Raw genomic sequence first — 15,968 nt, forward strand, 5'->3', positions numbered from 1 at the left:
CTGCAGCCATTGAACGCCTTTATAAAAATACAAAACACTTTAGTTGCATGCTTCAATTAATCAAGTTGCTAAATAAATTAAACGTGCTCCCCTGAACTAATACCAGAGATCCTAAAAACACACAACTGATGAACACGACCTAACTTTAACATGCCGGATTTTCAGTCCTTTGTATGCACTGTGAAGGGACAGAATACATTCAATAGATTCTGAGCAATGCAGCTCCACTAAAGCAGTAATTAAAGTGTTGGTAGCGTATAATCATGTTTATACAGTGGGTGTTTAGACTAAGAGACCGACTTCAGCCACACAGCATGAAGAACCACCACCAGTGCATGACGTGATGTGCATATGTAAGTGAGGCAAATACCTGAAGGAGGTCCTGCTCCTCTCCTGGAGGGAGCCTCGTTTTAGAGGTGCGCTGTATAATACGTGTGTGTGTGTTCAGTACTCATTAAAGCACTGATAATCTGCATGATGGCCTGCAGCAGAGATCACAGCCTTTTTATTTGTTTATGCAAATCCAGACTTGATCCTGGTCAACATGACCCATGCGCCATATCTACGGGTGAGGGGTTTATGTGGGGTTTTTTTTTGTAGTTTCGGAAAGAGACTTCAGAAACCGTATTAGGGGACACTAAGAACAATATAAAAGCACCAAAAAAAAATTCTCATGTCACTGGACTTTAAGGAGATGCAGCAAAATGGCGAGTTATCCAGAACCAACTTCTGTTTAATTGCTTCCTACTGACCGGTCCCCAGAGGAAGCCATTATTATTAGCACGTAAAGGGGAAGTTGTAATGTGTGTGTGTGTGTGTGTGTGTGCGCGCGCATGCAGCAGCCAGCGTGGCAGTAAAAGGGATGATGGGAGATTCGGGGGGCGTTACTCACTGGCGGTGCTCATGACCGTCCTGCCCAGTGTGTTGGTGTTGTTGTCACTGCTGCTGCGGCTCAAGTTCATGTTGTTGGTGGCGTTGGTGCGGGACATGTTGGGCGCCCGCCGGACAAACGACTCCATGAGGCTGGCCTCCCGTGACGACAGGTTGGGGACGCTGGCGCTGGAGCTCATCGGAGCGCCGGCGGCCAGTAGGGAGCTGACCGACAGCCGGGAACTGGCAGCCGAGCACAAAGGCCTCTGGGAAGGCACGTCCTTACCGGAGGACTCCGACACGGAGCTGACGTCGGGGGAGCTCACGCTCACCAGTCCCATCGAGATGGCGGAGCTGCCGTCCGTCCCGGGCGCCGCCTTCCTGTCACTCTCATTAACCGCCCCCTCGGCCGTCAGCGTGCCGCTGCTGGAGGCGGAGCCGGCGTCGGCGGGGGACGAGGAGAGCACGACGATCGGCTCCTGGCCGTCCCCTCCGGGGACCCCCGCCGCGCCCACTGCCCCCAACGCCCCGCCCACAACTCCAGCGTCCAGCAGGCCCTCGGCCCGCCGGGGCTCCAGCAGCGTGGAGCTGAGGCTGACGTCGCTGCTGCTGGCCACGCTACACACAGAGCTGCTACTGCCCTTCCGGCTGCACGAACTGGCCCCGCCCAGCGAGCTGGAGCCGCCCTTGTCCGGGCAGTTATTTTTCACCAGGCTGCTCCAGGAGGGCGGCGTGCCTGCAACAGCGGATGAAACAGGTTTGGGTGACGGCGCAGACTCAGGGTCGTACCCCGGAGCAAGCTTGAGGTCAAACTTCCCTTCTGCACCCATACGGTAAGAGTTTGAGCCACCGGCATCCCAGGTGACATCAATCCAGCCTGGAAAGGGACATGAATTTGTGAGAAGCAGCGAGGAAGAGAGGACAGGAGACAGCAAGGAGAGAAAGAGCAGGACACACAAAAGCAGCGGCGGCGGCGGCAGCAGCAGCACAGGTCAGAAGAGCAGCAGGTCAAAGCTCAAGCCTGGACCGGGAGCTCAGGTTCTCGCAGCTTCACCTCCCAACACCTTCCATGGTTACCCGTCCAGTCCAGACTGAGCTTTGAGGTCGGAAACACTACTTCCAGAAAATGACCAAAACAAACTAAATTAAAGAGGAATTTGTTAAAGTGCCAATAGATTTCCGCAAAAATGCAAAAGCTAAAAAGCATAAGAAAGGGAAGAAAGAAAATCATATGAAAAATAATTGAACAAAAACTTGCAGTGGAGTCAATTCGGTGCTTGCAAATTGTGACATCAACATGCATTTAGCTGATTGATGGAGACAGTCAGTAAAATAAATAAAACTATTTAAAAGTAAAAATAAATAATACGACAGCCCAAAGGATTGAACAGGAAAAACGATATTGAGACGAGTATGAAAACAGGTTACCTGTTAAGTGGGGGAAGAGGGGGGAGGGTTGCACTTCAAAAACAGCAAACAAAGTCAAAAAGTACGGAGTGAGAGTTGGCAGGTTTCATTTAAAATAAGGATGTATGCGAGCCTCTAAAGATGACTGCTTATTTTTAAAGGAATAATTAAGCCATTTCCCCAACATTTAATTCATTAATTGGCGCCGTCAAATTACATGCTGTTAAAATGGCCCAACTACTCCTTTAAGAGAGTGAATGGTACAGTGGCAGGTCCCTGTTATACTTCAGATCATGCAAAATATCCTAATGCATCTTAAATTTGAGCGAAAGTAAATTTTACTTTTATTCAGAAAGGTAAAGCATGCTATATTGACAGTTTTAAATAAAGATTATGTCTGAAATTAGAATTATATAAGATGAATTACCTATGGGTGGTAGAAACCTAATGCGTAACACAGGTTAAAACTCCACTCCTAAGCAGGACACTTAACCCTGAGTGTCCTCACTACGGGCACTACTGCACTACTGATTGCAAGGAGCTCTGGATAATACAGAAATTGTAAGTTGTAAAATTGTACCATATTTAAATATTGTGAGATGCATTTTTATGTAAGGATTTAGTTGAAGGGAAAAATGGGGAGAAAAAAAAATAAGAGGAAGAATTGACCGATACATCAAATATTAATAGGTAGCCGATTATGCATATGAAAAGGCGATCAAACCGAAAACCAATGATAGTCATGAACAAATTTGAAAATGCGTATTCACATGACACCTGGTCCTATACAATCAATTACATATGAATGCATGGTTTCCTTAGGTATAAGGTATTTTTACTAATGTGTATATTGAAAGTGATAGTCATTGTGATACACTGCAGCACAGCACATGGTGACACAACGAAATGTTTTAACCATCACCCTTGGTGAGCAGTGGGCGGGGATGGTGCTTTGCTCAGTGGCACCTCAGTGTTACACATAAAAATTGCCCACTGTCTGTTTGAAAGCTCCTCAAAACAAGTAAATGCACTTGATGTTCACAATTTGTGTACTTTGTATTGAGTAACGACTCCAATTTGTAGTCAGTGAGAAAAGTAAATGAATAAAAAAAAAAAAAAAAAAAAAAAAAAAAACCCACACACATCATGCCCGTGAACAAGATGAACTCTACCCTAATACACGTCCACTCAGCACAGTGCATGATGGGGGTGAAAAAAAAACCTAAAAAACATCAACCTTACAGAGCTTAAAACAAGCAGCGTCTCATCGGCGTCACACTCACCGTTGTGCGCCTCCCCAGTGACTGTGCCTTCGCCTGCAGGGTTTCCATCTTGATCTCGCCATTTCCAGTCAATGCCGCGCACCACGCGAGCTCCGGGGACGATGTACTTAATCACCTGGGACCGGAAGAGCCGACGCTGGCGGCGCAGGTTTGCCTCCGCCTCCTTCACAGCTTTGCCTACACAGGAGGATGGTGCAGGTCAGAGACACGTGCACACACACACACACACACACCTGGAGCATTTACTATGGGCTGACTGGTAACACACATTAACTATGATGAAGGAACTCTCGTCAGACCCTTCCCATACGCCGTTAGAACACCATATACACAAATAAACGAATAAACTGACATAAAAACATACATATACACACACACATATATTGAAGTGTGTTGTGAAATAACTAAAAAGCAGCGAGAGGTGCAGACACAGCCTCTCTTATAATTACAGTTCAACAGTTAGTTAATATAAATATTACGTTTGAACAGACTTAACGTTGCAGCTGCTCTCACCCGCTGCCATGTTTAGAGTGTCTAATTTAAGGATCGCTACCAGTGCTAATTGACATCAAAATCAATACTAAATTTAAGTATAGATTAATATTGGAGAATCTATTTATTTTATATAAATTTTGTGTGTGTTAAGAGATGGCGCTTGTTCTTACCGAGCTGGTCTTCGCACACTCCACTCACAGTGCCATACAGCTCTAGGCCGGACAGGGACAGGTAGTGTGTTTGTCCACTGGCATTCTTGCCCATCTGTTTGATGCGAATGTGCCTCCATCCCTGTTTCTCATCCTTGGACGGGTCCAGGGGCCATGTGGCTGTGGAGCTGTAAGGCGACCAGACACCCAGGCTGAACACCTCAGAAACCAAACCCAATAACCCTATGGACATGATGAGTGTGAGTGTGTGTGTGTGAGAGAGCACAATGTCATACCCAGGCTCATTTAAACTGCAGTCATCCACATGCGTATAGAGTGTGATCCAATTCTGGCCATCTTTGGACACCTGGAAGACCCAGTTGCGCAGTGCAGAACGTCCATAGCCGCGAGCATGCCGTAGTGTGTATGCGGAAGGGATGACCCACAAGCCAAGGTCAATGGCAAACCAAGCGTTCTTGTCATCATTGGTGTGACAGTTGAGTGCCGAGCTGTCGCGGCTCAGGATGTCTTCCAGGCGGCCGTATGGAAGGTTACGGCCCTCGGACGAAGTCACCACCACCAGGCCATATGCTGCAGGGTTGACCCACTCATATGCTGTCCTGAAGAGCAGAATAACGTTATTTGAGACAGAGAACCTGTCCACCCCCCCCCTAAGTCAGCTGACATTTTGGTCAATTTAAGAAGTGATTGTGAAACACAGCACAGCAAAATGTGTCCTCTGTATTTAACCATCACCCTTGCTGAGCAGTGGGCGGCCATGACAGGCGCCCGGGGAGCGGTGTGTGGGGACGGTGCTTTGCTCAGTGGCACCTCAGTTAGAAGATTCGAACCGACAACCTTCTGATTACGGGGCCGCCTCCTTAACTGCTTGGCTACCACTGGCCAAATTTTAATTTTAATAAAGTCTTGGTTATGTTTTGTTTTGCACTGGCTAAATAATTTTACATTGGAACCTCAGTTAACTGCAAGAAACTAAATCATTTGAACAGGACGGGCAGCGTACTTTGCATTGGTGCCAATCCAGTAGACAATGCCATTCTCATCAAAGTCATGCTGGTGTCTGAATGTGAAGTTCTGGCCCTCGCGCAGTTTCCTGACAAAAACGAAGGAGGATCTGTCGAAGTCGTACCACTGCTTCGCCACCTGCACACAACGGGTCACAAGAATCTTGCAATAGCTAGTCAGGTTCTAAAATAAAACTAAAAGCTGGTTTAGAGTGGCTAGTCGTTATCAGGAGAACAGCGTCACAAATACTTTTCATGGTGGTAGGAGGTGGTTAAGAAATGAAACACACAAATAAAATGGCCGCGCACATTCTACACATGCATGCATTACGAAGTGAAAAGATGAAGAATCTGACCATTTTCAGCAGGTACTGCTCCAGCGACTCCACCGTAGCCAGGGGCTCCATCTTCAGCATGCGGCCAGTGCGGTCGATCAGAGTGGTCTCTCCTGGGGAGCGTTCCAAACGGAACCGCAGCCGCCTGGTCAGGATCTGAATACAGAATACCGGAACGTTCATGCCACCAAACAGTACCTCTTATGCACCAATGGGAGCAGGCAGCTCACCTGCAGGTTGTAAGAGGAGCCCGGCGTGTCGTAGAGGTGGAGAGGTAGACGTTCTATGGATTCCAGGACGGCGATCAGCTTCCGAATTAAGGCAACTGCAGGTTGACTATTGCGCAGGACAGAGGATTTGAGTCCGAAGCCATTTTCAGAACACAAGCAATAAGAATTCAGCTTTAAGAAAGTTGTGGTAAACAACTGACCTCTCGTCATCCTCATTCTCACTGAATGCAGCCTTAAACACATTGATCCGCTCCATCAGTGGCTTACAGTCATGCTTTACATCAAGTTCTACACTCTGTAAGGTACAAACAAAATAAAATCAGCAACAACCCTCTACAGCCTGATATTGGAAGGATCAAATATGAATTATAGTGGTGGTTGTACAAAGTAATGAGAAATTACATTGCTCAGTAATAGAGTTGGTGCAGATTTACAGAAAGAGTTCACCAGTGCAACACTCACATTATTCAGGACAGTAAAAAGTGCTTGCACTAGCCCGCTGCTGCACATCTCATAGGGTGAAATGGTGTTCTCATCTTTGAGAACCACAATCAGGTTCTCCAGGGCTGTCTTCATCAGGTCCCTCCATGTGTTCTCACCCTCGATACACTAAACGGGCAACATGAACACAGAAGTCAAAGGAGAAAAAAAAAAAAAAAAAAAAAAAACACTAAAGAAACATGGACAAAATGTTCGAAAATTGCACAAGTTCCCCATTGTTTCTGTGAAAAATCACAACAGAAGTAAGGGGGCAATTGTGATGTTCCGTGTGGTTTTCCTGGTCTGTTCCAGAGAGTCCCCCAACCTGTCTGTGTGTGTGCAGCTCCCAGGCAGACTCCAGCTGGGTGGCGATGTTCCTCAGAGTGACCACCACTCCCCGGGGCATGCTCTCCACTGCCTTAAAGTGATCGTCGTAAAGCTCTCGGGCCATCGTCTTCACCTTCTGCTTCGTTTTTTCCAATTTGGATTTAAGCTTCCTTCCTCGTTTTCCTGTCCAGCCAGTCACAAACTCTGAGCCTGTATAAAGCCCACAGAGACCATTATCATTTCATCTCAGACCCCCTCACACACACTACAGATCTGTCAGGTTCTGGAAAGTTTACACTGGACGTACTTCCAGTTTGTTCATCTAACAGAATGTAAAAATAAATAAATAAATAAATAAATAAAAGTACGATTCTCATTTGTAAAGGAAATAAGGACTTAAGTCTTCACTCAAAAGCTCTTTCGTACACAAAACTAATTTATTCAAGTCAACGGCCACACTCACCCAGTGAGGTTTCAGCGGTGAAGGAGTGTTTCGTGCCACGATTCGACTCAAACACAAACCCTGGCAGGTCCTCCTTGAGTATGGTGGCCTGCTGACCATCAGAGTTGTGGATGGCGATCTCTCCCTCCTTCAGGCAGGTGAGGGACCAGTTTCCCACCGTGAGCTTGGTGGTACCCACAGTGGACAGAATGGGCTGGCTGGCAGTCACTGGCTTAACCTGGCTCCGGGCTCGCTGGAGCTTCTCCAAAAACTCACTGCGGCTTTCTGGAGGTTAAAGTGACGTGGAGAATTTCAAATATAAAAAAAAAAAAAAAAAAAAAAAAAAAAAAGAAAACTCCTATTGATCAGTGGAAAATAATCATATAATCCAGCATGGCAGCAGGCCTCTCGGAACCACCGCAAAAATGATCTAAAGCGCGTGAACCAGGGCACGTGCTCCACCTGTCATCTAGCATATAGCCAGGTAGGTGTGAATACAATGTCAGTGAACTTCCTCAAACTGCGTCATCCAAACATCCTCTTGAAACAATTTTTCTAATGTTTCACTAATATATATAAAAATATTCTATTTAAGCATCTTCATACAACAGCTCTTGTAACGCTCTCTCTGCACGCTCTCTCAGATCGGCAAACGAAAGGAGACTAAAAATTCCTTCTTCACGGGGTCTCCGATTCCAATCATGTCTGTTCTCCGTTGTTGTCCCTGGCTGGTGGAACAACCTGCCCTCCTCCACACGACTAGCCGAGACTATCACCACTTTTAAGAAGAAGGTGAAAACCCTCTTGTTCCAAAAATATTACAGACAAATCTAACACATACACATGCATACACATTTAACAAACAAATACAAAATGTATAAATACATTATAATTTTTCTTAGTCTAGCACCCAACACTCTCCGAGCATGCTCTTCACTGACAAGTTTGAGCCTTATCAGGGCTCTTAGTTTGTAAACTCGATATTCTATAGAAATCGAACAAGAATTGCTGGTGTCTTCCTCTTGTAAGTCGCTTTGGATAAAAGCGTCTGCTAAATAAAGTAAAGTTGTAAGCACCTGAGCTGTCCGAGCCCCCCTCTGGGCTACCACTGGAGTACATGGTTGCCAGTTTTCCATCCAGGATGAAGCGGAACCAGCCATTACTGCCATTAGACAGCTCTAGGGCTGCGGCATCACTCCATATGTACAAGCAGTCTCTGCCTCGAATGATTGACCAATCGCGCCAGTGGTAGGGTCGGCCCTGCTGGATCTCTTTGGCGTCTTCTTGTGGTTCATCCTCCTAAGGTTAGGTGAAACAGTATGGACATAAGGATCCAAATCCTTTGATCACTAATATAATCGTTAATATAATCGTTAATCATGAATTTGGTTTTAAAGTTTGGAAAAATTTATGCTACACAGATTAGCCTAGAGAAAGCATTATTCCTTTAGAAAAATTCCTAACCGATGTGTGCATCCCTCTTGCTACCTTCTCAGGTTTGGACTCCTCCTCGTTCTCATCATCCGACGTGGGCCCAGCCAGAGTGGAGACTTTGTTAATGACCCCCAGACGGGCTAACTGGTCTAAGAACACATCTCCTCCTTTATCTACCAGATCCCTAATGATCTGCAATGCTAAAAGGTGACCGTCGTCATCATCCTGGAAGGAATAGTGGGAGGGAAGAGCAAAAAAGCTGACATCACAGCACTGCAGCCATAAATAAATCAAACTGCTGATCAGTTTTGTGGGATGTAAATTATTATATATAATTTTTTTTTTTTAAACATTACCAAAAAATAAATAACTAAATGGGTGAGGGATGCAGCTCTGACCTCCTGGTCCAGTACTGTGGCTGTGATCTCCACCAACACAGTGGGCAGGTTGTGTCCAGCGTCGGAGTCACACACCTCCTTCAACAGCACCTCAGAGCTATAGTGCACCATCTTTCTGATCAGAGCTAAGCTGGCTTTCCTGTTAGATGCCAGAGGGAGAGAAGCATGACACACAGCGCACAAGAACGAACCAAAATCCTCGAGAACAGAACGAAGAAGGTCTGGCAGCTCAAGGCCACGCCTTAGAAGTGCTCACCTAATAGAAGGCAGCATGGTTTGCTGAAAGGTTTGTGCAAAAACAGGTAGCAGCCTCTTCAGGTAGATTGGGGCCATCTCTGGGTCCCCTTTTGGTTCACCGCCCTCTTCCTCCTCTTTGTTCACGTCTTTCTTCTTTTTGTCATCCCCTTTGTTCACTGGACACATCCAGTCACCTAAAACAACCGCATCAACAACAAAACCTCAGGCTAGTGAACAACCAGAAGGTGCTTCGTTTTTTGGCAGCTAGGTCACCTGGGGACTGAAGGATCGCCACCACCTCACTGTGGCCCCTCTCTCGGGCTTTGTCCAGAGGAGTCTTCCCATCTTCATCCCTCAGGTCAGGATTGGCTCCGTGGCGTAACAAAGTCTAGGGCAAGTAAAGGGTCAAGGATTTAGCCAAATTACCCAATTTCCAAAACACCACTATAATAGTGTTCAAGTTAAAGAGCTTCAGGTTACCTTGGCTACTTGAGGACGGCCAAAACATGCAGCATAATGGAGAGAGGAGGACCTCTGACCCCTGTTGACATCAGCTCCTCTCTCACACAGAAACTCCACCTGTCCCCAGACACACACAACAGTTCATAGACAATCACACAGCAGTCACTGGGTCAGTAAAACAGGTTGCGTTCAACGATCCTCGTTGCCATGGCAACCCGCCGGCATGACCCAGAGCACCGTGCCCTCTCTCCGGTTTACCCTTACACAACAGCATGTCTACTGAACAATGAGCCTTTCAACAGGTGCAGACGGGGTGGCCCGGCCTTCTCGCATGTCACTTAAAAATAAGCAGTGCAACTAAGCACGTTAAAAACCAAGTCGCAATTCGCTGGAGTAAACAACCTATTAAAACTATTTAATTCTGAAACTGTGTCAGTAACCTACAAACCTAGAGTCTCACTGCTCATTAAGCTTTAAATGTCCAGAGTTCCCAGGAGCTCAACAGCACATTAAAACTGGTGGCTGAACATTTAGATTTATCAGATGCCCTTATCAGTAGTTACAGGGACGGTCTCCTTGGAGACAGACTTCTGAGAACAAGAAATAATCAGTTGTGGCTGAGCCACAAATCTCACCATCTCCTGTGTACCAAACGCAGAGGCCCAGTTCAAGAGAGTCTGTCCTACATCGTCCATAAAGTTCACTTCAAATGCTGAAAGATACAAGAAAACATCAAAATTTATCAATTACCGCAGGTTCATATTAATACACATTCAATTACATTTTTACATAATGCTCTTAACAGACTGCGTATAAGTTTGAAATCACCAATAAGGTTTCAATATTACGAATTCAATCTAGAGTAGGACCTGATATCAATTTAGTCCATCTTAAAAAATGATTAAGGCCGTCTATGGTCCTGCAGTGGCGGTCTGTGTAAAGAGAGTTTGGGTCATTCTGCTTCACTGTTCAGAGAGCGGCAGCTCAGATGGTTGGATCTGGAATTTGTCCCCCTTATGAAGACATAAGGGGAAAGTTTACCTCCCGTTTCTCATGCTTTTTCCTCCGAGAATTTCCTGCCCCGCCCCTAAAACATGATCTCCACCGACCGCCATGGCTTCCAAATGCGTGAAGCATTGCAGTTGCTTGGGGCATTACGCATTAATATATACTAACAGGCAAAAGTTTGGATTCATCTACTTATTTATGGGTTTTGCATTTCTTGCATTAGACAACAAATCTGAATACACAAGACATGAGGTTATGTTAGGAGTGGAAAAAATGGGTAAAAAATTGGAATATTTGTAGCTCTCTCTATCATCTTAAATTAGACAACGGGGATGATTTCAGACGAAACAAGAAATATAAATATATATAAAACGGCCCCATCATAACCACCACACAGTAGGAGCATCCAGACGTTGTCAACATTTTACCTCCGGTATCTATAGCGTCTATGAGCGCGTCCGTGTCCTTGCTGCGGATACAGTCGATCAGCTGCCGGTGAGAACGTTCCCCGGAGCTGTCGAGGCGGCGCAGGCCGGGGATGCGCCCGCTGGAGCCGGCCGTGGATTTGGGCAGGGCCTTGCGCCCCTCGAACAGCAAGACCAGCAGCAGGTCCACCAGGCGCATGGTGTCCAGAACGCAGCGCTCGTCCCCCTGCAGAGCGCTCTCCATCGAGTCCGGCAGCTCGGAGCGCAGGAGGTCCTGAGCAGAAGAACGCGGCTCGCATGAAGGAAACCGCGGTACGGCGGGTCTGCGGCGTCGCGGTTAAGATGCCTTACATGAGTGACGAGCGGTGAGCCACGGCAGAGGGTGGACAGCAGGCTGACTATGGTGGACACCTGGTTGCTGAGCTTGGAGTCAGCGGCCGAAGGGGCGGCAGCGGTGGCCGTGCGTCCAGGTTTACAGCTGGAGGAGGGGCCTGAGGCCACGCCCCCCGCCGCCGCCATACGGGAGAGCAGCTCCTCGGTCAGGCCGTGAGTGGCCAGTGGAGCTGGGTCCACGCCGCGGCGCGTGAAGCGGTCGGCCAGAGAGGCGAAGCAGCGCAGCGCACCGTCCGAAACCTGGAGAAAAGCAGGAAGAACGTGGGACCGGAAATACGCAAAAAAACGCCGCCCTTCTTAAAAACAAAGGATGTACCTGGTGGTCTTCATGTTTCAGCAGACTGGACAGAGACTCCACGCACGTCTCCAGGGACGAGTCCTGAGGCTCCATCTTACTGCAGAGCCGTGAGACAACAGCCATGGCAGAGTGCAGCGTGTCCTTATGCACCAGGTGGCCACTGTCCCGAATGAAGCTCAGCACACAGTTCAGGCCCCCGGCCTCAAACACGGCCCCGGACTCACGAGTGCAAATCAGCTCCAGCACCTAAAAACCCCCGAGGGGACAAGAACACGCTCACATTCTCAGGACAAATACTAAAAAGAAAATGTGACTGTGAGATGATTGAACATTAATACGACTCCCCCAGCCTGTCTACGGTCCTGCAGTGGCTAGAAATGGCGGTCGGTGTAAAGAGTGTTTTGGTCGCCCTGCTTCACCGTTCAGAGAGCAGAAGCTCAGACGGACGGATCTGGAATGTCCCATTATGACATCATAAGGGGAAAGGTTACCTCCCGTTTCTCAGAGAATTCTCCACCGACCATCATGGCTTCCAAACATGTGAAGCATTGTGAAGTTGCTCAGTTATTGGATGTTTAATAATATTTAAAAAAATCTGAAGAACCAGCGGGTTCATTTTTTTTTCTTTTTTTCCTGGAAAAACGACGACACGACTTCCTGTCCGCACCAAACATCGTGTGAATGGTGTTGATGACGTCATTTCGGATGTCTCGAGTTTACCTTCACACACTGCTCTGCCAAGTCCCGACTGGTCCTGTTGTTCAGCTCCACCACCACCAGCCGGTTGCACAGGGCTTTGATGGCTCCGTCCACCCCCACTATCCTGCGTGTGCACTCTGCGGACACGTCCAGGTAGTAGGTGATTGCTCTGGCCGTGACCTCAAGCACGTTGTCCGGGGCGCTCTCATCCAGAAAGATCTTACACAAGGCTGGGAGAAAGGTCCGAGGGGGACACCTGCCATTAAGGACAGAGGAGAAGAGAGAAAGAAAGAAAAAAAATAAAATAAAAGAGAGGAATTTATACTGGGCATGGCTGAGTGAGTTATTAACATTAATGCAGGTATTGATCAGCTGCACACAATTCCCTTTATTTAGTTATCATTTTGGCCAGTTAGTGTAGTGTAGGCATAGTCCTTCTCGAGGGCTCAGGACAGGATATGAGTCCTCTGCATTTAACCACTGCTCAGTGACACCATGGCGGTCTGACTACTGGACCGTTTCCTTACCCGCTAGGCAACCACTGCCTTAAACTGGACGTTTCAAATGTAGAGGAGAGGACAAGTCAATGTCCTAAAATCAGATTCATAGTGTTCACATTGTAAGACTAGTTAAGAGGACCAGTGCATAACTCACGTTTCAAAGCAGCGGTCAACGTTGTCAGACATGAGCAGCAGCATGCACAGCTGCTCCAGGGCGATGAGCTGCATGTCCCGCTCGTCCCCCTGGCCCATCTGCAGCCATTCCAGCAGGGTGTCCGGGTCCACGTCCGCCATGGTGACCCCACCTCTGCTACGCTGCACTCCGCTACAGGCCCGGTCCGGCCCTCCAAACGCCCGCTCACCACGCCCGCGGCCGGCAGGGACTCATCCGAGGAATACCAGCGAGAGGGACGGACACCAGGGGAAGTCTTCACCTGTAACGGACGCAGAGGGAACTCAGTGCTTCTCTTAGACCTGAGAGGACCCGATCGGCGAGATGAACAGCCCGCAGCAGCCCCGACTGGGACCGGTCATGAGACCTGCACACCGGCTGAATTTAAACTCTGAAATCCTGGGTTTTATTATATCTGAGTATATAGAGTGGACGATTCTAATATCCCCATAACTAGCGGTCAGAACTATGAGCGAGTGTGACGTGTATGTACTACTTGTGCTTTACTACTGGCTACTACAATATAAACAGGTTGAAAACGTAGAAAACTAGTCTCACTTGTTAAAACCAACTTCCACAATAAAACTCTACAAGCGTTCAGACAAAACTATTGCACCAAATATTTCAGTGTATAATGGAAGTTAAAACTGTGCAACACTTCAATAAAATAATGTTTATGCAAAACTAAAATGACCAAGATGGTGTGACATCACTGGTCTAAAGTTTTAACATATGGTGGCCAATGTGGTGCACTGTATGATTCACTATTCAATATAATATATATAAACTGAACTTTGAATGTCTGGGTTAGGATCATTTTACAATTAGTAAATATTTATATCGCGAGAGGGAACCGTGTTTCATATTCCAGAGAAAATCTGCTATACTTGAACCCGGGACCTGCAAACAAACACTGAAATCCCGGTTGTGGACGTGGTGACCGTGTAAAATATCAGGTCGTGTCTCCGCAGGACCTGCAATGATGGAAAGACGTGGGGACATCAAACACGAAAAGTGCAAACCTTTAACCGCCCGACGACGGGGGTTTTTCCTGGGAACAGATGGGACGGTGTAGTACGGTGAAGACATGATCAACAGCACAAAACGTACTGCATACAGGTGGAAAAAATGAAAATGGAAAAGACGTAGTCCAGCAAGACCTGCAGGCCTCCCTACAGGGTCATTATTTCAACTCTCTCTTGCTCTTTAAAGCCCATTTATCAGGTTTAAAATGCGTTTCAGAAACAGACCTAAAACCCTTCACCGGTCGGCTGTGTAGAAAAAAAAAACCAAAGACTTTAAACTGGCGGAGAAATCAGGGCCAAACGCGGCAAATCGGGGCCAGTGGACGGTTCACGGCCTTCCATGGCCGGAGACGGGGGCTATAAACACGATCCTCTTACCGGCTGCCAGGCCAGATCCTCTTTTCACCAGATTAACTGGGCACGGCCGACTCGAACCCGCGCCGAACAAACTACAGGGACACGGGAAGGGAAGGGGAGCCGAATCCCTCGACCTGGACCACGGGGTCCGTTCGCTGCGTGTCACCTCGGCCAGGTGACAAATGACCCTCCGGCGGTGGGAGCGGAGATGTTTACCGATGACATCAGCCGAAACGCAACTTCCCCAGGGGTCGCAGGAAAAAGCTGTTTCCGCAAAACGACAGAAAGAAAGAAAGAAAGAAAGAAAGGCGCCTGTCCTGTATTAAAGTAGAACTGACGGCGATAAACCGAGTATTTCTCGCGATGCGGCTAATAATAAAAACCGGATCGGTATCGCATTAAAAAGCAGCAGCGACGCGGCCACGGGGAATTCACCGTCAATTTACAATAACGGCGTTAATAATATAAAAGGGATGAAAGTGGATAAAGCCGCGTTAAATAAGATCGCTATAAACGTGCGGGTCACGGCCGCTGTCATTCGGCTAACGGGCTAACGCGGCTCGTCCAGCGGGTGACGTTTCCACTCCGGCCGGGTAAAATGGGCCGAAGTTGGGAGCTCGGAAGGCTCCCGGGGAATTTGCTCGGTCCGGTGTTTGTTTTGTAATTTTTTTAAAACGTCGCGTTAAACGATAAATACGATGAAATAAATTAAAAATCGCCTCAGAGGGAGCGGACTTGTGCGGCTAGCTGGCGCGGCTAGCCCCGACCAGGCCGCGGGCCCCGGGCTCCGTCAGTTCGGGAAAATTCGCCAAATTAACACGTTTTCTGAAGACGCACGACGTCCGGAATCGTTTTTAAGAGCCGGACGCGCTGCTGTCGGACTCCGGAGCTGCCGCGGTCGTCGTGAAGGTACCCGGCGCGGTACGGCCGCTTATGGAGCCTGTACGGATCTTTATCCGTGTGCTTTTTTTCTCCGCGTTAGACGCGAACGCAGAGACCGACCGACCAGGCCGCGAAATACGCGTCGGGCGGACAGGTGACCGGCCCGCCGCCGCGGCCTCGGTCGTGGGAGAGAACCGGGCCGCTAAAGTTCCGGGAGAGCCCGGGGCCTCGGCGCAGGAAGAACGGGCGCCGCGGAGACACTCACCGTCTTTCCGCGGAGGACGAGAGGGACCAGCGCCGCGACGACACGACGCCGCTACTTCTTCATGGCCCTTCCGCTTTCTGTCTTTTTATCCGACGCTAAAGGTCAAAGTGAACGGGGGAAGGAGCGGAGAGACCGGAGCGAAGTGGCGAGGCGCCGCAGACCGGACTGCGGCAGGCGGGCAGGGGGCGCAAACACGCACCGCGTCACCGCACTTTCATCCGAACCAGCTTTTATTTGGGCTTCTTATTTAAAAAAAAAAAAAAAAGACTAAAGCTTTAACCCCTGGCGTATTTTGTAATTCTGGGGAAATGCACTTATTATAATTATTAGAGGACGCGTTAGAAAGAAGTTTATACATCATACATCTAAA

General features: G+C 48.0%; 1 protein-coding gene across 7 annotated transcripts in view; it reads right to left on the reverse strand.

The window, feature by feature from the left end:
* The window catches only part of hectd1 (HECT domain containing 1), a 26,312-nt gene extending 10,519 nt beyond the window's left edge, over positions 1-15,793 (reverse strand). For 4 of the 7 annotated variants that reach the window (XM_028969135.1, XM_028968924.1, XM_028969057.1 and 1 more), the window contains exons 1-24: positions 15,599-15,793; positions 13,052-13,331; positions 12,419-12,653; positions 11,717-11,944; positions 11,359-11,640; positions 11,011-11,281; positions 10,210-10,286; positions 9,593-9,691; positions 9,386-9,500; positions 9,132-9,306; positions 8,876-9,014; positions 8,508-8,702; positions 8,120-8,342; positions 7,065-7,328; positions 6,600-6,811; positions 6,257-6,403; positions 5,995-6,089; positions 5,795-5,900; positions 5,586-5,720; positions 5,229-5,368; positions 4,501-4,824; positions 4,226-4,392; positions 3,561-3,737; positions 893-1,747 (exon numbers count right to left, since the gene is read on the reverse strand). In XM_028969135.1, the coding sequence (XP_028824968.1) occupies positions 893-1,747; positions 3,561-3,737; positions 4,226-4,392; positions 4,501-4,824; positions 5,229-5,368; positions 5,586-5,720; positions 5,795-5,900; positions 5,995-6,089; positions 6,257-6,403; positions 6,600-6,811; positions 7,065-7,328; positions 8,120-8,342; positions 8,508-8,702; positions 8,876-9,014; positions 9,132-9,306; positions 9,386-9,500; positions 9,593-9,691; positions 10,210-10,286; positions 11,011-11,281; positions 11,359-11,640; positions 11,717-11,944; positions 12,419-12,653; positions 13,052-13,191 (4,801 nt within the window). In that variant the 5' untranslated portion in view covers positions 13,192-13,331; positions 15,599-15,793. The remainder of the gene's footprint in view (positions 1-892; positions 1,748-3,560; positions 3,738-4,225; positions 4,393-4,500; positions 4,825-5,228; positions 5,369-5,585; positions 5,721-5,794; positions 5,901-5,994; positions 6,090-6,256; positions 6,404-6,599; positions 6,812-7,064; positions 7,329-8,119; positions 8,343-8,507; positions 8,703-8,875; positions 9,015-9,131; positions 9,307-9,385; positions 9,501-9,592; positions 9,692-10,209; positions 10,287-11,010; positions 11,282-11,358; positions 11,641-11,716; positions 11,945-12,418; positions 12,654-13,051; positions 13,332-15,598) is intronic. The other 3 variants (XM_028968858.1, XM_028969193.1, XM_028968975.1) reach the window with 2 other exon arrangements.
* Positions 15,794-15,968: the final 175 nt, after the last annotated feature.

The sequence above is a fragment of the Denticeps clupeoides genome, chromosome 1 (genome assembly GCF_900700375.1).
Source record: "Denticeps clupeoides chromosome 1, fDenClu1.1, whole genome shotgun sequence".
Lineage (NCBI taxonomy): Eukaryota > Metazoa > Chordata > Actinopteri > Clupeiformes > Denticipitidae > Denticeps > Denticeps clupeoides.